The 23,965-nt window shown below is 40.5% G+C and overlaps 2 protein-coding genes across 2 annotated transcripts in view; one reads left to right on the top strand and one right to left on the bottom strand.

Moving 5' to 3' along the window:
* Nucleotides 1-61: 61 nt before the first annotated feature.
* Nucleotides 62-11,789, bottom strand: kifbp (kinesin family binding protein). Its single transcript, XM_022226179.2, has 16 exons — nt 11,681-11,789; nt 10,134-10,266; nt 9,231-9,454; nt 8,886-8,950; nt 8,219-8,342; nt 7,223-7,364; nt 6,379-6,538; nt 5,087-5,345; nt 4,866-4,964; nt 4,157-4,329; nt 3,535-3,618; nt 3,192-3,229; nt 2,824-2,917; nt 2,559-2,615; nt 1,879-1,945; nt 62-1,487 (listed from the first exon to the last, which is right to left on the bottom strand). Exons 1-16 carry the CDS (start codon nt 11,753-11,755, stop codon nt 1,416-1,418), a joined length of 1,866 nt encoding a protein of 621 aa, XP_022081871.2. The 5' UTR covers nt 11,756-11,789; the 3' UTR covers nt 62-1,415.
* A 7,337-nt stretch (nt 11,790-19,126) lies between these two features.
* LOC110974648 (guanine nucleotide-binding protein G(q) subunit alpha) overlaps nt 19,127-23,965 on the top strand; it is a 39,053-nt gene continuing 34,214 nt past the window's right edge. The window contains exon 1 of the mRNA XM_022226452.2: nt 19,127-19,522. Within this exon, the coding sequence (XP_022082144.1) occupies nt 19,405-19,522 (118 nt within the window). The 5' untranslated portion in view covers nt 19,127-19,404. The remainder of the gene's footprint in view (nt 19,523-23,965) is intronic.

The raw sequence follows: 23,965 nt of genomic DNA, 5'->3' as shown, positions 1-23,965 counted from the left end.
TTCAGAAATTTTGAGTTGGAAAAATACAGGATGGAAGTTGACATGATTCCACTAGGGACACTTTCACTCCACAAACAGGTGCTGCCTTTATTCACTGTGAGCTTTACATTTCATACACATTCTACAATGTACATTTGTACTTACTTAGAATTGCACAGATCAACCCATGATGCATGGCAATGGATGGGTTGTGAATAAAACGCAGATGAGAATCAAACATGTCGACCACCCTCATTTCCAAACCAAACTTAACTTCAGTAAAAATCTGAGCAACATCATATACGGAAAGGAAGTATGCTCACAATACCGTACAGTTGCTGTTTTCGCTCGGACACATTCTTACTGAGACTGCACAGGATCAAAGACAATTACACGAAACCAGCTTGGTGTAAACATTTGAAGAGAAAAGATTGGATACATTTGAAAAAAGAGCTTTAATGGGGTGTCTTTTGAAGAAATATGGAAAAAACATTGATGTGTGAGTTGCAAGTGTTTCCCACAGTATTTAGAAACTGCCTGTAAAACACTACAAAAAACAAGTCACATTTAGCTAACTTTTTCCAGCGACATTAGACGGCTCTGACATTTAAGGTTAAAATTGAAGGTTTGCAGGAAACAGGTTTACAGTCCAGACTGACATTATCAGTACTATTAATGTAACATCCTGCTTAGAACAAATTTTACATTCCCCAATCTTTTGTAATCATTTTCCAACAACACAAGGTCCCTCTTTTAACAAGGTAATTGTAAATCCTCAGTGACCTTGTTATAAAGGTGTGTGACTGCACACAGATATGGTTCTAACAAAATGGCCAATTTTGGGGGGGAAAATTAGAAAATCAGGCAGTTGTAAGACTTGCCTCTGTCCTATTTTAGTCTAGAGAAACGCACAAACTGATTTTGTTCTAATTCATAACTGACACTGGTCAATGGTTGGTCTTTTGGCCGCTAGAGTGACAGGTGAAAAGAATTGAATCAAGATACCTGGAACATCACAATACAAAAAGGAAGTCTGAAGTTTGAAGCCTTATGGAAGTGTTGCCAACGTTTCATTTTTCACTGACAGTTGATATGAAGCACAGTCACAGCTTGCATGATTTTTGCCCGCCAAGCACACAATCAAAGTTCACACACTGTCAAACACTGACTTGTCCACAAATGAGTTTACGCTTTTGAAATATCAAAACAAAATATAGAATTTATTGACATCCATATGTACACTAAGTTCAAACTCAGATATCCGGGAATTAATTTCAACTTATTCTTTTAAGTTTACCTATCGGATCTCATTTCAGGTCACTCTTTCAAACATTTTCAAAAAGGCCAACAATGGAATCCCCCCATTTTAATGACACTGACATTTTTCTCTTGGATTGACGGAGTAGCGTAGCAGGTGCCATGGTAACCTAGCTCTTTCACTCTCTGCTGACCTGGGCAATGCGTGCTGGCAGTAGGGCAACCATCTCCTCACAAAGTTCATACTCTGCCTAAATGTAGAAGACAAAATTACCTGCTGAATTTCTTTTGCCACTGCAAAAATACAAGTTGTGAATTCATTTCAAGATGGAAAGGATAATGAGTCTCAAGGTGTGCAGCACTTCCCTTTCATACGTTATGATACTGTGAAATCAATTTTGACCAGTAAAAAATGACAAAATGATCAAAGTTCCCGTCAGGGTACCACTCACAAATTGAACATGGAATAAGAAGAGCCAATTGATATCATTATCTCTTCAATCAAAAGTCAGCAGCAAGCGTCACAGGTGAACAGCCAATCGTGTCCTTCCATTTTTTGTTTGTTAGTTTTTTGGCTCTTCTAATGCCAGCGGAGCTGATAATGTTTGTCTTTATATTTTACAGATATTGACTTCAACCTACTTTCATCTTCTCCATGGCCTCTGGGTGGCACTTGCAATAGTCTACCACGAACTTGTAATTCTGTAAGCTATCAGAAGGTGAATCAAACAACAGTAAACGGACATGGGACAGAGAACTCTCAGAAAAATGAGACCATTTAAAATTGAACGAGATAGTTAGGTATGGTTTTTAGTTTGAAACAGCACACATGAGAATTGAAGAAACAAGGAATCAGCTGATCTGAGGAAATATGGCACATCTACAAATGTTAAAATTTGCCTACAAAATGCAACACAAAAATATCAGCTGACTTTCATGCCACAGGTCAACTATGTTAAAAGTACAAAGAGTAACCTAAAGTCCATCAAAAGAAATCCCCTGCTGAGGGTTTTGATGGTTCTGTTGGTTTCAGGATTGTGTAGCCTAGCCAATATTAGTCACATGAACAAAGAACATGTTAAGGATTGAGTGGAGAGACGTGACAGGTTCAAAAAGAATCTTAAGTCTGGCAAGTTAGGAGACCAGAGTGCAATCAAGAGAGGGCGCAATTTTCCAAGCAAGGGAGGCTCTTTTAGTAGGGACTGCACTTCGCTAATTCACAAGCACTCCTGACCATAATGGCTCTTTCTCAACCGATGAGGGTGTGCTTCTGCTCAAGGAAGATAGCAACAGATCAGTCAAGACTTTCAAACTAGTATTACCTGGTAGTTAAGTTTTCTATTCTCTGTTCTGGGTTTGGTGTGACGATCTTTGAATATCTGCCAATAATAAAATCTAAAGCCGTTAGATGCATGTACAAGTCAGAAAAAAAAACAAGAATGCATTCATGTTTAAATGTCTTTGAAAAAATTCAATTTTAAAAGTAGCCAGTAGCTGCATGACCATTTGAAGGAAACTAGCTCTGATGGCACAATGTGGAAGACAGCCAAAGAGATATGTGAAAGGGAAAAGCAGCGATGTTCTTACAATCTGGCCTTGCAGAAATAGGCCACCAGGGCTGGCCTCATTACGTCATCCTCCAGCGTTGATGGCATCTTCTTCTCAGCGTCTCTCAAGGAATCTTGAGAGGACGACCCAAAGCGGTTGAAAGTTGGACAGGAGGGGGGTGGGGCAAGAGACAGGGGTAAGAAATAATATCGCAGATGTGGTAAAAAAAAAGTCCCACTCTCCAACATTTAGGAAATTTGAGGAGAAATGCAAGATTTTGAGTTCAATAAAATATAGCAGTTCAATTAAGATTTGCAGGTGTTGAAAGAACTCAAGGCAAACTTGAATCTGAATGAATATCAAGAATCGTTTGAGGCTTTCAGAACACTTAAGACTCCAAAACTTACCAAGGAATTGTTGAAAGTATCCCAAACTTTGCTGTATTCTGAAACAAAGAAATGACAACAAATTTAGACACTTTTATGAAAAGTTTCTTGCATTAAATCAAAAAGCTTGTGTCGATATCGATTCAAATCAAGAATGGAACATTAATGTCCACCTTTCATAGAAACGTAATTGCAGCAAGATTTGGAAAAATTAAATACAATGCAAAAGGAAAACCAGGATAGGAACCACAATGAGTTTCCGTTGAACACAGAAAATAACGAAGATCAAACACTTCAAAATAAACCAACGATGCACTTTAATATGCAAGTAGTAGAAAAATGCTGTATAGCTCATCCTACTTACAACATGTTAACTTTACCACAGGCATGAGCTGTTGGTGCGACCTCTGAACTCTCTGCTATTGCTATCTTCAAGTCCATCATCTCACTATGAAGAGATCAAATCAGATGTGATAAACACTTACACAATCCATCACTGTCGATGCCAGACTCCTCAACTGTTTGCATTAGGCACGTACTAATGCTTGAACTTAAACCTTCAAGATTCGGGTCGAAAAACGAGTCACTTTGATGTTAACTGTTTAAGTGAACAGGTAAACAGACCAAGGAAACTACGCTGATTGGGATGATGCTGGAGGAATGTGACCATGGCCAAGTCATTACCATTTGCAACTCTCTATAAGAAGGTCTGGGGTTTAAATCCAACTGCTTGTCATGTTGTGTCCATAGGCAAGCCAATTTACCCCTACTTGACATTCATTCCCTTGGAAGTATCAAAGGCTAACAGCATCAACTGGGGAGCAATTCAAAGTATGAACTTACATTTTAAGAAATTTAGACAAAATTGAAAAAGAAATTTATTTAAATTTTTATGCAAACATATAGTTTACTCCAGGAAAACCCATCGGCCTCATCAACTGTACTGGCTGAGCACTTCCTTCTGAATTAAAAGTGCATTCACCCACCTTGTAGTCTCAGCCAGTTCAAACATGAGTTGCCTACACACCATCAGGAAGTGCTGTGGGTTTAACTCCTTTAAGATGTCCTGGAGCATGTCTACTCTTCGCTTGTGCATCCGACATCGCCTCTCCAGGTCAACCTCAAAGGAGGCTAGAACTTTGAACAGGGCACTGTGATCCTGTCAATTTGACACATTAGCATAAACATCACTGTAATGGAACATGTGATGCAAAGCCGCAGTGCACCAATTGAACTGTGGCTGTGGCTAACAGTAGCACCCGCATCTGTAGGAAGACCCAGCCATAAGCCTGTGGCTTACAGGCACATGTAATACTGCCGACCATGGGTAAGGCATCTGAACACTGCTTTCTCAAGCCCACTGCTCCAAAACTTCAACACCTGGTTGGCAATATTTTGGCCAATTCTGGCCAATTCCGTCCAGCATGGCCCAGCCACTATCTCATCACATGGGGAGTGGTGTACAAAGTTTGTACAAAGTAATAACTATACACAGGTGGATTCGGGGAGGAAGTGGTTTCTGAAGGGTTCCTAGCAAAATGTACCAACAGTTAGGGTTCAAGGTACTCGCTGTGATATACATGCTAGAGAGTTTTCAATCTGATCTGACAAAGAACATCTCCAATAATGTAGGCACAAAAGGGGGAAAAGGGTAAATGTAGTTAAAATGTTTCCTGAAACAAAGCAATGACTTACTCTGATAATTTCTATGTAATCAGAGACATGGCCATCCAGTACATAGTATTCCTTGGCTTCTGTAATCCATTTCTGACCAGCTAGGAACAATTCACGAGCCTAAACGCAATAAAAGAAGTATTCTGTTTGACAAACAGTAACACTGACGGTAGTAATTCATGTCGTATCTTTGATTCGTTTTGTTCTATTAAAACTCTTCGATGAAAACAAATGCATGTCACCTCGTCAAAAGTCACCACACATTTGTCTGTGACTCTGCTTTCCAACGACGTCAGCTCTAAGCCTTCAAACTGCAATGTCAGCTTTTTCATCTTTTCGTCATCCGATTCAGTATTCTCCTGTTCGGAGGATTCCCGCGCCGCTGACTGCATTTCGTCAGCCGTCGCATCCCTGTTGTCAAGTTGGTTTTCGGTCTCAGCCACCCCTAAGGAAGCATCCCTGTCATTGGACGTTCTGCTTACTTCCTCTGCGAGTTTATCTCTGACAAGGGAGAACAGCACAAGCAATGACTATATCAACAATATCACCCGGGCAAAGTTTTCACCCATGATTCATGTTCTCTGAGGGTAAACTTTAGCCAGCCAGTGGACACACCTAGACCCTCATCAAGGAGGATTGCTTTTGTTGACTCCACATCTCTCACAGTGCAAAGCAACTCGCTTATTATAATATGGCAGCTATTGAAGATACACACAATCCATCTGCCAACTCTCCTTCAGACAATGAAGTGAACAGCCCCAACAGCCTATTTTGCAGCTTTTCAGTCCCAAATCCAACGCCTAAAGTTTTGTCAACCGTTGTTGAATCATATCAAATTCACTTGGGCACAACCCCAAAGGTAACTACAGCTGCTTAACCCTAACAGTCCTCAATCGTCAATCAGTTGAAGAACTGAGGACTCTAAGAGTTAATGAAACAAAATATGCTGACCATTAGCCCTAACCCCCTAGGCCCTTTTTGCTAGGGACCCTCCTCCAGAATCCTCCAATTTGGGGGGTGAAAAAATTGCATTCTCCTTTAATCCTCCTAAATTTCTTGAAAATGTTACTTGGAGGTGTGCCTACTGCCTCAATCCTTCCAAATCCTCTGGCAATTCCTGTCATTATGTTAAGGCAGTGCAAACGGCATTCTTGAGAAGTGCCCTTGATTCAAAAGAAATATGAGGCTGAATTTATGCTTGACTGACCAAGAACAACACAAAGCCTAACCCACGACCTTCACTCATGGCATCCTTCGCAATCAGCCATGCACTTTTGCCATTCACCCTCAATCCTCCAAAATCCTCCAAAGCTGCCCGAAGGATTTTGGAGGATTGAGGAAGGTTAGGTTTAACCCTAGAAAAAATGGATGAAGTTTCACTGACCTACCAAATGCATTTAATCTAATTAAGACTGGTTCTCAACAACCTTTTTCCAAACATAAACATTTTTCCCAGCTATACGGCAGTAATGCCAGGCAGAAAGGGAACGTTATGACAATTCTGCTGAAGGTTCAGTAAGACAAGTCTTCTTACTTTGACAGGTTGAGCAGAGCTAGACAGTATTTCAGCCAGCACCTTGCAATGTCTGCTTTGTGACGTTTGATCTTGTCAATGTCGTCGTCGTACTGATCAGCCTCAGTTTCAACAGCTGGGAGTTTCTCCAGCGTTTCAGCATAGATTCGGGTTGCACTCGCTGAGAAGGATTGAAAGAAATATGCTACCTTCATCATTCAAAGCAACAGAGAAAGAGTGGGAACGTTTACTGTCTCAACAGAGACAATCATTCCAGAGCACATCAATTACCTGAAGTCTAGCTTTATTCATTACTGAAATATAATCTCAACATCTAGAAAACATCTCAAACTTTGGCATGCTCTAGAATGTTCAAACAAGAACAGTATTGACTCTAATTGGGTACACCTGTGATTTCTACTAGGAACCAGACAAGTTCCCAAATGGGAACAGTGGCCAGTACATGCATGTTTTATGCATAGCCCTTTCCTATTAGATATGTAGACATGACAAATTCCTTGAAGGAAATCCGTGTTCCTGAAAGGAGCATTACAGTTCCCTTTCTATAACACATCAGTGAGTGAAGTATTTCCTGATGCGTCCATTCGTACATTTGTGGACTGATTGCGCACAAACAACTCCATCAAACTTCTATAAACCACACCTTTATTAAACAAACTATTGGATTGGAGAGATAGAAGGTTTCAAGTTGGGTTCCGTTCTTCACCAATGCTCTCTAGACAAGACGTCACAATGTGATTCACAAGTACCGAGGGTAACATGTGGAAAGCTGAGCATAACAGCTGGTTGCAGGGAGTGGAAAGAAATACCTTAATGTAAATCATATCCAGTAAACTGTTCTCACCTAAACAATGGCGTGCCTGGGTATAGTCATCCTGGGTGATGTAGTACTGTGATAGCGTGGCACAATTCAAAGCCCAGTCCATAGCCTCGTACTGATTGGTCTCCAATTGACGTTTTAACGTCTCATGGCAATGACTGGCTGACTGTGGATATCAATGAACTGCTATCTGAGCCCAATATCATTGATTACACTAAAAACAGTGTTTTACGTCATACATGAGGTCTATTCACAATACCTCACTTAGCAGTGCCGCTGCTGAGAAAAATTATTCGGAAACTTTTACAATTAGGCCACATCATATAAACACACGTTCACATTACATACCTCGTGTGGATACTCCTCTCTTTTCATGAGGTTTTTAAACAAATCGGTGCCATTACTCATTTTTCTTAGGTTTCTACTCATTTTTCTTACGTTTCTAAGCTAGATTTTTGTTGATGGTTTTTGCGAGAGACAACAATGACCTTACAACATCTCTAAACCTGTTGCTCAGAGAGGGAAAAAAACCTTGTGTGGACTTGGCTTAGTCCACACAACCTGAATAATGGGACCATCTCTGGTCCTCACAAAGAGGCAAGGTTCGCACAGCCACACAGTCAGTGTTCTGAGTATTATGTACAAATTACAGTGAGCAAGGCAGTTGGGGGGAAAAAAAAAAACGTCACTTTTCACTGAGATGCCAAATAGTTTTCCAATTCCTGTGCAAAGATGTATTTGCTCCACGCATACATTTAAGGTGGCACAAGGACAAATCAAAGGCACTCAATGAATAAGTCCATCCAACGTACGCCAAAGGTCTGGGCAGTAGGCTTTGGGCACAATAATATACAGTTGCTGGGCTATGTTAAGAGATGTGTAAAACTCAGCTGTAAACATGAGGTATAAAATACCTGACATTTTGGTCTGTATCCTGTGTTAGCTAATCTATTGCTACCACTCACTGCAACGTCTTTGAACCCCTGGATTTGTCCCAGCCAATCCCTGTGCCTGCCTCACCTTCTTGCTGTCTCCTAGATTACCATAGACCTGGGCTAGGTAGTACAGCGTATGTGTGTATGCCTTCTCAAATTTCTGCTGTCTCTGGTGGTCGGTCAATGTGTTTTCTTCCCCTACAAAAAGCCTGCAACAATAACAACAACTTTTACTTCACCATTTTCACTTATTGTTGGGGGGACCAACATTTGGACAAAGCGAACGAGCAACGCGCTTGTCTTGTGTATCCATGTGCCTTCCATTGTCCTTGTCACGCGATGGTGATCTACACAAAGAAATTTGCAATGTTCCAGATTTTTTTACATATATTTTTACATATATTTATTACTCTTGCATTATAGGTTTTTCCATCGGAACAAATTTATTTTTTGAGCCAACATAATTAGAAAAGCTCCCTCAAACACATGGACTTAGGATAAAAGGGCAAATACCGAGTATCTCCTTGGACAAAGACTGTATCATACAACTGCACGCTCCACTGATTAGAAGCACCCATTGGCTAGTATGCCGAACTCTGTGCTTATTCCCAGTCTGACGGTTCAGGGGTGTGGTTTAAGATGCCAAGACATTGCACTAATGAACACGATTGGTCACTCTCCCTGCCGTTGCTATGACACTGACCAATGATAATGATTTTAAGTTTGTTGCAAAGGTAAGGGAGAGAACTTACTCGTTGATTCCATGAGGTGCAACGCCGATTTCATGCTTGTACTTTTTGTATACATTCTCTGCTTCCTACAAAACAAGCCGAAAAAGCACCATTCACAATCATTTGACAATGTGGCCTGCCAAGGGCAAACAATCAACTCTCAGAAAAGTGTAACTGTGGTAACTCTTTTTCATTTTTCTTACTTTGGAATAAAGTTTTGGAAATAACCTAACTAGAAAAGAATTCTTAATGTCCTCAAATTTCATTGGATTAAACTGGTCAGGGTTCGTTTTAGCCCCCTTCCAGCCAACAATGCATCCTAACAGCCAGCAAGGTAGAATTTTTATGCCTAGACGTTCTCCTCACCAGTAGTATCTCCAACGCCTTCTGTAGTTCCCTCCTTCCACTCCACAATATTCCCAGCTGGTTGAGGGTGGCTACCACCAGCCCAACTGCCCTGGTGTCTAGGGAGTACTCCTCTAGCATCTTACGGCAGGCAGTCAGGTAATCTTCCCCCGAGGAGGTTTCTTCAGTGTCCACAAAATTAACGCCCAGGTGGTAGCGAAGGCATGCAAGCAACAGATGCAGGTCTGGAAACAGAATGAACAAATTAAGTTCAAATCTACTTTCCTGGAAAGGTTTCAGCAAATTCGGAATGGACTTAAGAAGTTGGTCAATGATTACACTTCAGGATTTCCTGACTGCATTTACTTATCAGCAAGGCTGTGTAAGCATTTTCTTGGCAAGCATGCAGTTCTGGACCACAGATGTCATATAAAAAAGTCTGAATTTGCAATGCTGTTGTATTGACTGAAGACATAGGTGGCCATCTTACCATGCCAAAAACAAAGGCGATCATTGCCACGCATGCCATTGCAACTACTTTTGCCTTGGGTGGTTTAATTAATAATGGTGTGCAAGCCTTTGTAGTTACTATCTTTGTATTCAGCATGATAACAGTGGCACAGTAAGATGGCAGCCGATGGCTTCAATGACCTCTAATTAAAGACATTGCAAGTCCTGATTTTTAAAAAGAGCCCTGCCCTGGTCCAAAACATTCAATTTTAATTTCCAGAGATATCTGGCTGTTCAATAACATGTATTCATTAGCCTGAAAGGAGGACAATCTCAACAAAGTTGTAAACAAACTTCAAAGTCCACATTATAAACAATGCCAAAGAGTTTTAGCATGAGGTCCACGTATGTCAGGAATTGTTGGTGAAAACCCAGTTCTGGAAGTAGTTTGTCATGTGCTGGTTCCATTTTTACCCGTGTCCTCGGGAGCTTGTTGGCCAATGTGAACTCCATGGTATTTCTCCAGCTTGGCACGCAGATCTTGCAGAATCTTCCTTGCTTCATACTTAGATTTGAAGGGATTGGTCTCTGGGTCATTTTTGGAATCCTACAAAATAACAATAGAATATTCTTTTATGCCGGTGCTTTTCCATTGCCACATCTTTTCTCCTAAGTCAAAACATTCCGAGTTTCAAAACTCTGGATGACAGAATCTTTAGTGTTTAAATTTTGAAATCATACAAAAAATACAGAATTTAATAAGTCCAAAGCCATTTTAAAGTTAACTAGTAAAGCAGTGGCACACAGTGAGATTTGTTGTTGGGGAAGGTTTGGACCAGAATTTATCTCCCAAAATAGCTCAGGCTGCTCAAGCTTCTCCGCCCCGCCAACTGGACCAAGGGGACTAGGATGTACATGTACAACTATACCACATCTGGTGGTAAAAGACGTGGGTACAGGCCTATTTAAGTGTATCTTCACTTTTCAGCAAGTACGGGTACAAAAACTAAAAGACGAAAAAAATGCTGGTTGCATCACTATGGTAGAGTACAATTTCATCTATGTCTAGAAGACAGACACAGTTCTTGGGATAGCCCCGCCCTTCCCTACTGATCCTAATATGCTGGTGCTTGAAACCTCAGCAGCCAGCCCAAGCCCTTAATGTCAGGCCTGCACATCCTTTGTGGTGCTTAAGTTACTGTACACCAGGGTGACCTGACCTGGGGGAGACGGAATTGGGTTTTCTCACATGCTTTTTTCGAAGGGAAGTTAGACCTTTCAACAAAGCGAAGGTTCCACAAGGCATGATAATTGATATGAAGACCAGTGGCATTGCTAGGATTTTACTAGTGGGGGAACACAGGGGGCACTAGCATCTTATGGGGGGGCACTAGCATCTTATGGGGGGGCACTAGCATCTTATGGGGGGGCACTAGCATCTTATGGGGGGCACTAGCATCTTATGAGGGGGCACCAGCATCTTATGGGGGGGGCACTAGCATCTTATGGGGGGGGCACTAGCATCTTATGGGGGGGGGCACTAGCATGTTATGGGGGGCACTAGCATCTTATGGGGGGGCACTAGCATCTTATGGGGGGCACTAGCATCTTATGGGGGGGCACCAGCTTTCAGTCATGTCAGTGGTGTGGTTTTTGTTAGCCTTTTTCAATATTCATTCATCCGTTTTTTTTTTAGGGGGGCCACTGGAATTAGAGGGGGCCACATCCCCCCCCCCCCGTGGCTATGCTACTGATAAAGACTAGTATAAACGTTAGGAAGACTAGGGCAAAATGCCTGACGGACGTGACTTACCCCCAGAACTGTGGGGTCCGACGTCCGCTCCGTCGGACCCCACAGTTCTGGGGGCAGGACATGATGTAGGACGTGACTAGTCAATCATGATGACTGTTTAAGTTCATGAGGTTTGAGTCCATTTTCTTCTAAGCTATTGACTAGTTTTGCTGAACTACAATAACACTACACTGAACCATCACTATCCACCAAACAAGTGAATGCAAACCTCCTCCGAAAGCTTTCTGGCCTCCTCAAATTTCGAGAAACCTTCGCTACCCAGAAAACCACTGTATGCCGCCATCGTTTACGGTCTTGTTGTGAAGATTCATTTTAGCAAACCGCGCCCTCTAGAGGCGAGGAGTTACCAGGCTCTCCCTCACACCAGGGTGTGGAAAAGCCGCCTTCAAAGGAGATATACCGTGTACGTTCTGATCGAATGTTCCAACTTTTTTGATTCAGACTGGTACGATACCGATATTTTACATGAAGGTTACTTGACAAGTTTGCCTCTAGCTTGACGAGTGGCGTAATTCAAGATCGGATCCAGAACCAAACTGGGGGGGGCGATAAACCTGTTCAGAGGGGCCAAGAATAGACAGTTTTTCGCGTAACTTCTCATGACTTTTCTGAGGGGTAGGGCAACATTTGGGAGCTTTTTTACAAGCTTTTTGCATTGGGAAAGATGTTTTGGCTCCTGGAAGGGTGGCTCCGTTAAGCCCACCCCCTCAACACTGGTGGTAAGTGGATATCAACCCCCCCCCCATGCTGCTGGCCTTTTTGAATTCTGGCAATGGGCAAAAACATACAACCCATAGTTCATTACGCTGTTGTTGCCCAAAGTAAGTTCTCCTGCATGCGCTTAGATATCGCCGCCCAAAGTTTACGCTAGCGCCACTGCATATGAGACCACAGAACAAGTTTGAAGAACTTCGTCGAATAAAAGTGTACTTGCCGTGCCGGGCGTAACTTCCGCGAGATATGCCAGAGCTCTTGCAAAGGGGTAACAAACAGTATTCCGTTATTTGATAATTCCATGATTAAGACTTTTGTGGGTAAAATCCCGTGTAGCCCCAACAAGGGTAGCATTTTCTTGAGGAAGCAAAGTGTTGCAGAAATGTAAATGAGGGAAAATTCCCCGCTTTTGATTTCAATAGACTGAGATGTTCTCAAGTGTGCTGGCTCGCTGCCTACCTATATATACACCGGCTGAAACATTTGAGGAAAAAATGACAGTAGTGGGAGGGTAGTGGTGAATCGAATTCGTACAGAGCTGAGCTTAGAACAAACACCCACTCGTATATAAGGTGTTGACTCAGTGATTTTTTTTTCTCTTGGGGAAATTTACAAACATGGGCGTAAATCCGGGATGGGGGTGGGGGATATATCGCTCCCCTATTTTGGACGGGGATGGCCTTAGTGGACCATTTCCACCTCACCAGTTCTTATTTTATGCTAAGCAAAGATGAAGTGGTCAAGAGAAGTACATGGGAAAAAAGTAAAAAGTTAACTCAAGACTACATCACCGTAAGGTTTCATATTGGAGTGGATGGACGTATACGATAAGACTACCGAACTAACATTACGACACTTTTCATACGTTTTGGATAATTTTTCAAGCAATCCCAATTACTTTCGGCCATTTCAGTTAGTGTCGAGTTGAAGAGCTAACGGTAACATACTTTCATAGATCCAGTGCCATAGGCTCAAATTTTTATAGAAAAGGAAAGGGAAAGGGGCCAAAAAAGCAATATTTTATAGGCATGCATATAACATAGGTTAGCCTTCAAGTTAATGTAATACATGACGATAGCATCAGGGGAAAAACAGGGATCCTAAAACTACTTATATTTCGAGGGTGGCTGAGGAACGCAAGTGACAGTGTCAGATGCCCCCCCCCCCCACACCTAACCGGTCGTCCCCCACCCCTCTTTCCATTCGCCAGCACAGTTTGCGCCACTGGTTAGAAGAAAGTTGGACGGGTAAGTTGGGCGTGCTTACCAAGACAGAACTCTCTCTTGATATTGCTGACATTGATCCAAAGACGGCGATCGATTTGAAGGGATAGTTAGTAGCCTGAAAAAGGTTACTCCAAACCTTTCAGCCCACGAAGCAGTAATCAAAGCTTATCTTGACTTGCTTTTCCAAGACTCATTGTGGGCGTTTTCAACCAGATTACCTGGGAAACGTTTTTGAAGTGTTTAAGGAGTCCTTTAAATCAAGTTAAACAAAAGTACACAAACAATGGTTTTATGAGTAAAAATAATGATAAGCAAATTAAGTTAATCAACCGCTACAATATAAGAAACCGACGTTTTCTTAAAATCGAAATAAAAAGAGAGAACACTTAACTCTGAATCATTCTTGTGTTCAAGATGCCCCAAGTGAAGTTACGGAGTAGTGGGTTGCTCCAATCTCATTAATCTCTGTCCCTACAGATCGAGTGTTAAATGCACATTGCAATGCAATGCAATTGGTTGGTCTGATCCCCAACCGATCCACCTCTGTGAGATACACAGCGTCTATGGGAAAACTCGGGAAACCCAGGTCCAATATGTGAGAACCTGAGGACAATGTTGTCGGGTATTTTTTTTTTATTTGGGTGATCAGACTGCTTTCTGACTGCAAATACACTGCAAGAGCAATTCATGACCCGACAAAATCTGCAGAGAAACTTAAAAAAATAAATAAAAAATACACACACCATTTTGGACCCCCGATTGGCAATCATGCATTATTCATAGGCGTCTTTCTATTACTCATTTTGATGGGTACATTAATTGATGGGTACATCGTCAACCTAAATACTTCTGTCAACACTCGTCACATGGATACACTTGTTTTCAACCATCTATATGCTAGAACTCTAAGCCTTAAGAACACTTCATTTCCTCGGGTCTGGAGTAACCTGCCAACCAGTGTCAAAGATGCCCTCACTTTGGATTCATTTAAGCATTTCAGTAGCTACTTGTGTGACCACTTTCAGGGTATTTAAGTGACATGTGCCCTTTACTTCTTGCCATAATCTTATCAATATTGATTTTATTTTATTTTGAAGCCATTATCCTTCCTATTTATAGTTCTATTATTCTTCATACATCGTTTCTTTGTTGACATTTTATTGAGATTTCCTTTGATATATCCTTGAGAAATGCAATTACATCTGTAACTCAAACGGATCTTTTTTTTTCTGATCGCCATTCTTTTCCCTTATGAAACATCCCAATTTTTGGGCCACCTAGTAAGGATTCTAGTCTCATCGTATTCATGGTTTTGTTTTTCAATACTTCTTATACTACTTTTTTTTCCCAGTGATTATCTTGCCATTATAGTTTTCTACCTGTTTCTAATGTTTTTTTGTTCCACTTTAAGGATGGATTAATTGGCTTTTGAGCTACAGTGGTTTATTTTCACTTTTATTAATCCTGGCCACCTTAAAGTGGGTTCTTTTGGCTTGTTGTTTGATGTTTGTCTTTTTCTTTGTAATATACATGTTCTAGTCTGTTTTGTGCACTCTTGTTTGGCTGAATAAATAATAATAATCTGTTTCTCACGAACAAACATAGAAAAGCTTAACATGGCGGTGAAAGTGAGGATTAATTCCACGTGCCGTATAAAGTACTACGATTTTTTTTCAGGTAAAATTATAAATATAAACTAACCCAACCAAACATTAATTTAACCAATATTGTTTGAATCGAGTTTGTTTCTTTCGTCTTCTTTAGTGTTTTCCTCATTCTGCTACTTTTATTATTGTTGTTGTTTGCTCTGTTAAACTATCATGTGGAAATTGGAAAGAGTTACAAAGATTTGTGACGATGCGCACCACGTGATGCCTTACTAGTGTTTTTTTTTTCGAAGGGGTCATCGGGATCAAGGCTTGTTCCGCACATTGACTCTTACCGGAAGTTACCGGATAATACTGGACGGGGTTGAGGAGGAACAATCGTATCTGACTGGGAAATATTCATTTATGCAGCACACAGCCAGAGGCGAGATGAAGCACAAAAAACGCGAGCTTCACCTTTGCACAAAAGTGAGCATCTGCTTTAAAAAGTTCAAAGTCTGCCCTCTTAAATCCGCAGAAGAGTTCCGGGCTCTACGAGCTTATTACTGACGCACGGAATTCGCCAAAAGTTACTTTGATTCATTACATTACCATGGGAATTTCCAATGTCTTAGGCATAATCAGATTGACGTAAAATCGGTGACTTCTGGATATTGGTACGGCACCAGTGGAAGATAAGTTAACGCCCCCCTCGCCAATCACCTTAATTAAAACCACAAAATGGCACCAGCAATGTGCCTAGGCGCCTAGGTACGGGACATGGACATGGGACCCCCCCCAAGATTTTTAAGTTTTCGGCTTGTTATGAAGCAGAGAATATCTTACATGCAAATTGTTTTCGTCAAGGAGCTTGTCCATAAAATAGACGAGGACGGAAGGGGTTTTCATTTCCGTTGCATTTAACACCACACGTTCCGGTGGGGTAAATAGTACAAAGCAGTGCAGAAAGTGCTATTCCGATAACTTGGTTCTACCATAGTACAAATGAACAACCGACTTCACATCGGAGCAGTTGCAATGTATACATGCATAACGCCGACAATCGCACCATTACACGTATTTCAAGCTTATTGGGGTTAAAGAAGTTGGTCTTTCGTTGGTGTTTTTCGGACAGTCTTTATAGGCCTGGACGATGTAAGTTTTGTTGTTTTTACATTGGTTTTGAATTTTTAATGCTCTTTACATTTCATATTTAACCAAGTCTGAATTTTTCTCTTATAAATGCACCTTATTGATAAGTTAAATTATAAAAGTGAACATGTCGTAGGCGATGTCGGATCCCACTCAATGTGCCTAATCATATATAACGAGAAATCCTCCGCGTGTATAACGAGTGGAAATTTATGGGCTTCTTTAACAGAGGGGTAAGGTTGTTTGGCTTGTGTAAATGTGAAAACGGCCCTTGTTGACAGTTTTTAAGCAGTCATCGACCTCCGTAAAATCGAGGGGGAGGGGAACACACCCATCCCGCGGCAGTAATATATGATGAGAGGCGGCGCTCTTCGCACGATTTCTGTAGTTTGCACGACATTAACTAAAGTAAGGGCAAAAGGCACTCGTGAAAAAAGGGGGGGGCTCATAATGGGGGATAAAGTATACTTGTCACAAAATATGCGGGGTGAGTACAAAATCCTTCCCCTCTGAAGCCACGCCAATTCCCACCAATGTCCTGCTGTCATACATTATGACACAGCTTATTAGTCTGTTCGCTGTTATGATATTAAACGAGAGCATTGGTTCTATTATTCTGGACAGGTAAACAGACTTAAAATGTGTACACAACTGTATGTCCGAAATAAAAGTTGAGACTTAAGGTCGTGCATGACGCCATTTTGTTCCCATAAATGTTGGCACCGCAAAAGATGGCACAGTTGACAGTGTCCTGCATAAATACACGTCAAGTATGTCCATATGGCCTAGAGGTTAGTTTTCGCGGTGGACTCTCGAGCCAAAACAGCTTCTAAATCTGAACGTATCACAACGCTCTCTTTTCTGAGGACTGTTCCTTTTGCTTACAAACCTTGACCGCCATTTTGTTTAGGCGGCTAGACTTGGCAAAAAGTTTATCCACATTTCGTAATACCATTCTCCCTAAAATGCACATTAATTTTACTGCACCTTTTTAAAATGGGAGGCCTTTTGATTTAGTAATTAGTTGTTTATCATTTGGTGTTGAAATAGATTCTTAAAAACAATTTATGAATTATTATTTATGAATTATTCTAATTTCTATATGAATTATTCTATACGCGCGGCATAGTTTTGCCGTTTACTGATTGGCAGAAACGCCACTGCGTCCTGTCCAGATGACACAAGGTGCAGAGGCTAGAAAAGATTACAGTCGTAGTTTTTCCTACCACCAAAGGTTTGCAAACTAACAGTGTACAAACAAAAATAATCATTCACAAAGTGCTACAAATCTTACATTCAGACACCAGACAATTTATACTATTTCACCACATGAAGGTATCCCATTTAAAAACAAAGACAGACATAATTAAGTTGCTTTTTGAAGGAAAGCGTTTCGCTGAACTCTCTGCAAACCTTCCAACCAACTTGTTCAAGTAAACCCAGAAAAAAAAATGCATTCGCTTGTACTCCCCACTCGATCCGTGTTTTTGTTTTTATTTTTTGTTTGAGTGACTGACTGCAATTAATACTAACAATGCAGATTTGCGTGCACTCTTCGTGCACAGAACGGAGATGTTGGATCACGGCGCAAGTTCATCAAACAGGGCGCTCAGTGAAAAAAAAACCCTGTTCTTGGAGTCATAACGTTAACAGAAATTGGAAATCTTCAATTCCCTTATATAATTTCTTTTGAAGTCATTGATATTCTAGAACCCGAATTAGCAGGAAAACCATTTTAAGCAGATTATAGGGAACATCAAGAGTAGATTTCCAACTCGCGCGACACCGCCCAGAACTTGGCGGAAAAACTCAAATTTTCTCCAGCTTTACACCAAGGGTAGTTAGGTTTTGATGTTTTATGAATGCTCTTTTGTTGAGATTTTGTAAGCGCTCGTTCAGTTCCATGTTTAGGTTTTAGAAAAATATCTGTCACCATTCTCATATTTATCATCCTTTGCAGCTGAATGGTTCTCGATTCAGGGAAGGGCTCTTTATATCTTTCTCAAAACTTAAAATTACGGACCAATGAAACTTAGTGTTAAAAACTTTTTTGCCAATAACCTTCGCTGGGGCACGTGGTTGCAACGAGTTGATTCATTGTGAGTCCGGGAAATTAGTTGGCACACATTACCAAATTGAACACTTCCGAACTTATCTTGCCGCCAAAAATAGTACAGGGTCAAAATATGGGGAAGCCCTTTTTCACACGCCTGTGCTTCAGACGATTGGGGCCCTGGCTAACCGTAACCATGTACCCGATTACTTTGGAACCATGCGGGTTGATGTGTAGTGTGTGCGGTAGCATATTATATACATGTACAGTGTTGCAGGTGGATGTGGAATACATGTACAGTACATGTACATGTACCGTACATGTACAGTACATGCCCCGTTCTACTATAATGCGTGTACGCAGAGCACACGTACAAAAATATGCCTCTCGTGCGCTACATTATGGAAAGTGCCATCCCATAATGATATTTCTGGCTCTTCCGGAACCGACGCCTCCAACAGTTTCATGCATATTTTCGCATTTCTACTTGTATAGGAGGAAAATGACTTGGAAAATAGGCAAGATATATGTAAATGTTCTAGTTTAGTTTATTTTATACGTGGGTTTTAGGGATAAAGAGAGAATATGGTGAGAGAATTTTTGAAAAATGTCAATATTTCCGGCGGGGTAAGATTCCTATCCGAACACTGCCATCATGGCTGGATTTATAGTCAGACATCGGCTGATTTGTCCAGGCAGTTTCTTGCCTTGATGAACTCTAAATGCTGAGAAAAAATTTACATATTAATACATTCAACCCTATTGAATTTACATGTCGATTCTGCGTTTACCAAAGTCTAACCAATCAGACCATGGAAAGGTAAAATCGTCATGGTAAAAAAGAACCAATCAAATCTCAGAGATTGTACAGTCATTGCTTGTCGTCATCCATGAGGTGAGGTTTCCAGTCTAGGTAGGAATCTTGCTCGTTTCCCATCTTACACCACACCCAGCGTTGTAGGTCCCCTTTCGACTCTCCTGGCGTCAGAATTGTACAGGAATTACCAGTTTATTCAGGGCACTACATCGGACAAACGGGGCCAATTCGGGATCCCCGATTTGCTATAATTTCTGGGGAACGCTACGGCTTGAGAATAGCCTCTAGTTGTGGGTGCTAGGAGTGGAAAATCGGCGTTTTTCTGCGCTGGTCACAATCTCCACAGAGAGTAAATTGCAGCCTGGCCGGCAACCCCCATTCAACATGGCTTGTTGTTTGAGCGAAGAAGCTAAAGAAGCCAAGAGAATCAACCAAGAAATTGAGAAACAGCTACGCAAAGATAAACGCGATGCGCGTCGAGAGCTCAAGCTACTTCTTCTTGGTAAGTTGGAGAAAAAATGGAAAAAATATGGGAGTGGTGCGAGCCTGTTTTGAAGGGGAATTATTCCTCGTTTGATGCGGGAAAGATGCTGTGCTGTGTAGTTAGTCAGTGTACGGGCGTGAAAGCTTACGGGCTTGTTATGCTAATGTTGACATGGTCGAGCCGTCAGCCATTCCCATCTTTGGTGATGTGACGAAGAAATTGCGAGATTTGTGTGTGGAAAGAGGGCCTCATGGAGCGAAAATACCATCAGCGTGTTTGCCTGAAACCTTTGGAAGAGATGCTGTGCCACAGTGCAAGGATCTTGTGGATTATATCTAAATGGAGATGAAATCATCAGATGTCTGCTTGGGGAGATTCACTGACATCACATGAACAAAATGGAGGACTGAAGCCCCATGTAGGCCTACTCGTCATGATGGGAACCACAAATTATAATCATCCAACATGTTCAATACACAGTTTACCATGCAAAATATGATCTAACATAAGTCTGTTAAAAACCAAAGGTTACATTCTAACCACTAGTCATTTTTTAATTTTGATATTAAATTGAATTTACAGTTGACAGCAGCTGTGAATAGCCAATACATATAATTTTAACTTTAAGTCATACAAATCTACAAATACGCAAGAAACAAATTATTCTTTACCAGTAATAAAGTATTCTGAAAGAACAGTCGGCACCAATTTTAGTTCATCCCTATCAGGTGAAGTAAATACAAATTCAATACAGAAACTTGATGTTTTTCTCTCAAACTGTGGAATACAAATAAAATCTTACTTGAGAGATGGCCTCGTGTTTTTTTTTTTTGGAGATATTTATTTGAGGAGTTTGTGTCTGATACGTGTTAATGTAACCATTGAATGCCCCTCTTATTACCCCGTTGGTGTAGTGTTCATGCTCTTCAAACTCTGGACATTATTCACATAAAATTTTGGCATTTGGGCAAGTGTGTAGTGTGTGAGATATGCCAATCTGGGGAAATCTAAGTTGCATGGGGCTTGGAGGAAGAAAATATGCCCTGGAAACATAAAATTGAAGCGAGGGTTAACATCGTTTAGTTTGGCTTCCGATTGTGCTAAGATGGTGTCTTTGTAGTCCTCAAGAGGTTTATGTTCATCCCAAAATGTTTAAAATTGTTTGTAGTGTTTTGAATAGTATTTGAAGTGTGATTGTGTTGAAGACGAAAATAGTGATACTACGTACCTGAGCTTGGGATACTGGATTGGTCGGTCTAGGGCTTAGGTCAGGTAATGGCTTGCATCAATGAATGGAGTTTCTTGGCTGTGGTTTGATCAGGTGTGACTGCAGGCATATCAGTCAATTGCATTCTTTACTTAGGACTATATACTGAAATACTGAAATGTCAGTCCTCATGCACTAATGAGTAGGCCAGTGGACATGTTGCAGCAAATCTTTTTGTCTATTTGAAATCATTTCATGTGTTAATAAACTTAAACATGAGGGTATTATAGTCGTTACTGGTCCCTGTTTGAGTGGTATATTGTAAAAATCATTTTAATGTTGCACAGGTTAATATAAAATTCATGCATGCCAAGGTTTATGATCATTTTAAAATTTAGACTTTTCCTCAAAGCATGTAGAAATTCATTTCTAAACCATACATGTGACGCCTATACTAGTATGTCATGCAACATTACATTGTAAGGTCAAACAGCCCTTCCTTTCTCGTGTGAAACCGACGTGTTTACCTTTTTTTTTTAATGCTTTCAGGGTGGGTGGAAATGGGTGGCTGGAGATGGTTGGGTGGTTATAGAACATACAAAATATACATGTATGAAAAAATCTCATTACATCAAGTTGTATGTTTGCCATCCACCTGACTTCCCACCTACCCCCACTCACCCCAAAAGCAAAAAAGGTCAATATGACCAATGTGTTTGTGAATCTTGAAAAAAATGCAAAGACACAGAACAACAAAGCCAGATTTCGGCTTTAGAGCAACTACAGTTGCGAGGCTAAATTGTTCATTCTCTCATGGATGACCAAAGTCCTGAAGATTCATGCAGGCATAAAAACAATTGCACTACACGTGAGGTAATGATTGATTCCTGAATTATTTATGTTGCTTTTGTGAATACCATCCGTGCTATGTATAATTTTGTGTGGTCGAATTTAATTGGCAAGGATTTCATTGTTTTTTTATGACAAAAAATGCTTGCAGGATGTTTTGTCAATAAGAGACATGAGGTGGAGCTTAAAACAGGTAGTGTAAAGTGCATGTATACGTAGGACCAGTGGTTTTTCACTTCAGTGTACAATGGCAAAAAATCAACATAATCTTGTATGCTTACATGTACATTTGTTGTGACATGCAGATTTTGAAACAAATGTTAAGAGAAATAAACATGTTTCTGTAAACCTGAATCAGTCAATTTCAATAATATAATATTGCACACGCGCTACACACTCAGGTCAAAAAATATATACATTTTGAGAAAAAGTATGTGTGTTGGGTTTTTGTATTTGATTTCCATAATGCTGCTACTTGAATTGTTTTAACCGTTTACATGTAACAGGATTCAATGTGAAATTATAAGGTTGAAAAATGCTAAAATTTTTATTTTTGGAAACGTGGTTCTAATGGTAGAAAGTTGGAACATACAGTTTATCAGTTGGTTGATATTTTTTTTTCACATTTTCTGTCAAATGGAAAAAAGAAATTAATGAAATGGAAAGAATGATTGGATTTAGGGAAATACATGAACATTTAAATTTATGTGTGGCAGTGGTTAAACATTTATTTGAAAGAATTTTGGCACAACTGTAATTTTTCATTTTTACAATAGCAGTTGATTTTTTGTGTGTGTACATGTACATGTATTATGTTGTGTGACACTGACTGGGCTCTCTAATGTCATACCCACTCACAAATGTGCAAATTCTTTTAGAGATACATAGACCTAAGTGTTTTGTTTTGTAGAGCAGTCCGGTATTAGTTAAGGCCTCTACGATGGGAGTGCAACAGCACGTCTTAATTATCATTCTGCTGGAGAGATGAAGATGATTTTTGTTTAGATTACAGGATCACCAACACACATGTACTTGTAAATGTATTTAAAACAATTTTTATTTTATTGTGAAGGAGAGTCATAAATTCACCCATCAGTGGAAGCTTAAAGCACCAACATACATCCATCGCGATGCGCACATGCAGAAAACACCTGTTAACCATAAAATTCCCTACCCACATTTCTCATGTTAACATTTCTCAGTACGGCATTCTTTTGCCTTTGAACATATGTTCTCCACAGCTTTTGTATTCATGTACATGCACGTCGGCATGCATTTTATGTCAGATGACATACATAAACATCAAAATGAATTGCATGCATGTGTTTATATTGCATTTATAAATTGTGCATAGTTATGACAGAGTTAATGGTATGCAGGCTGTATGCTATTGCAATCGAGGATGTACATGTAGTCTGTTCATGTTTTAAATGTATGTACACGTACAGGTACATGTATATACACTTGATACATACATTTGTAGCACGGCATGTACCGTAGATGGAAGGCTATCTTCCTTTTTTAAGTAAAAGGAAGTGTAGCTAAATGTCATCATCTCTGCATCACCTGATTTAATCTTGTAAAGATGGCACCAGAATAAACATCTGCATTACATGTACGTGTGTAGAGTTCAGAAATTCCTTATGAAGGTGGATTAGATTATTCACTTTCTGCATGGCGGCTGTTACGCTGTGTTGGGACAAGTGATTCTGTGGCACTTGATTGACAACTAATCAGTCAGATGAGAGATTTATTTCAGGTATTATGTCATCGAAGTTTAAGGCACAGGCTGTCCCAAAACCTGAGGTTTCATTGTAGAGCACAATATCTCTATTTTATAAATACCTCAGACAATCTCCCCATTCAACATTGTGCAACTTGACTATGTATTAACATATGATAATGCCCGCTGAGAAGTGATTGTGCCCGCTGCGTTAATCACGCGTTGGTACCTGGATGCGAGACAGTTCAATGGATTCTGATTGGTCAAGAGTCCCTGTGCACTCGGCTCGCCATGCCCACCAAGTCCATATAAGGAGATTCTATTGGACAACTTGCCAGAGGAATATACCATAAAATGGACAGGGGTGTGCAGGAAAATGAAAGTAAAATTCGTTTGAAATCCATCATATGTTGACTTCTTTGACTGACTATAAAAGGTATTTATGAATGGGAATAAATATTTGCTTGGCTGGTCTTAAACTTATATTAAAGACTGGGTCAGGAGACTAAATGCATCCATTCTCCTGAGCGAGTCTTAAACGCACCGGCCAAGCACATACTTATTCCCATATTTTAAACTACTTCCAGACGCATCAGACCAGATGGAACCACACCAGCACAGACTTTGGTCAACCCAAACATGCATGTACCATGTACCCCATGTATGATTGGGTTTTCTTTTC

Source organism: Acanthaster planci, linkage group LG08 (assembly GCF_054643075.1).
Source record: "Acanthaster planci isolate LZ-2023a linkage group LG08, COTS_SCS, whole genome shotgun sequence".
Classification (NCBI taxonomy): Eukaryota; Metazoa; Echinodermata; class Asteroidea; order Valvatida; family Acanthasteridae; genus Acanthaster; species Acanthaster planci.
Note: the sequence above shows the minus strand (reverse complement) of the source record. Positions and strands in the feature narration are given on the sequence as shown.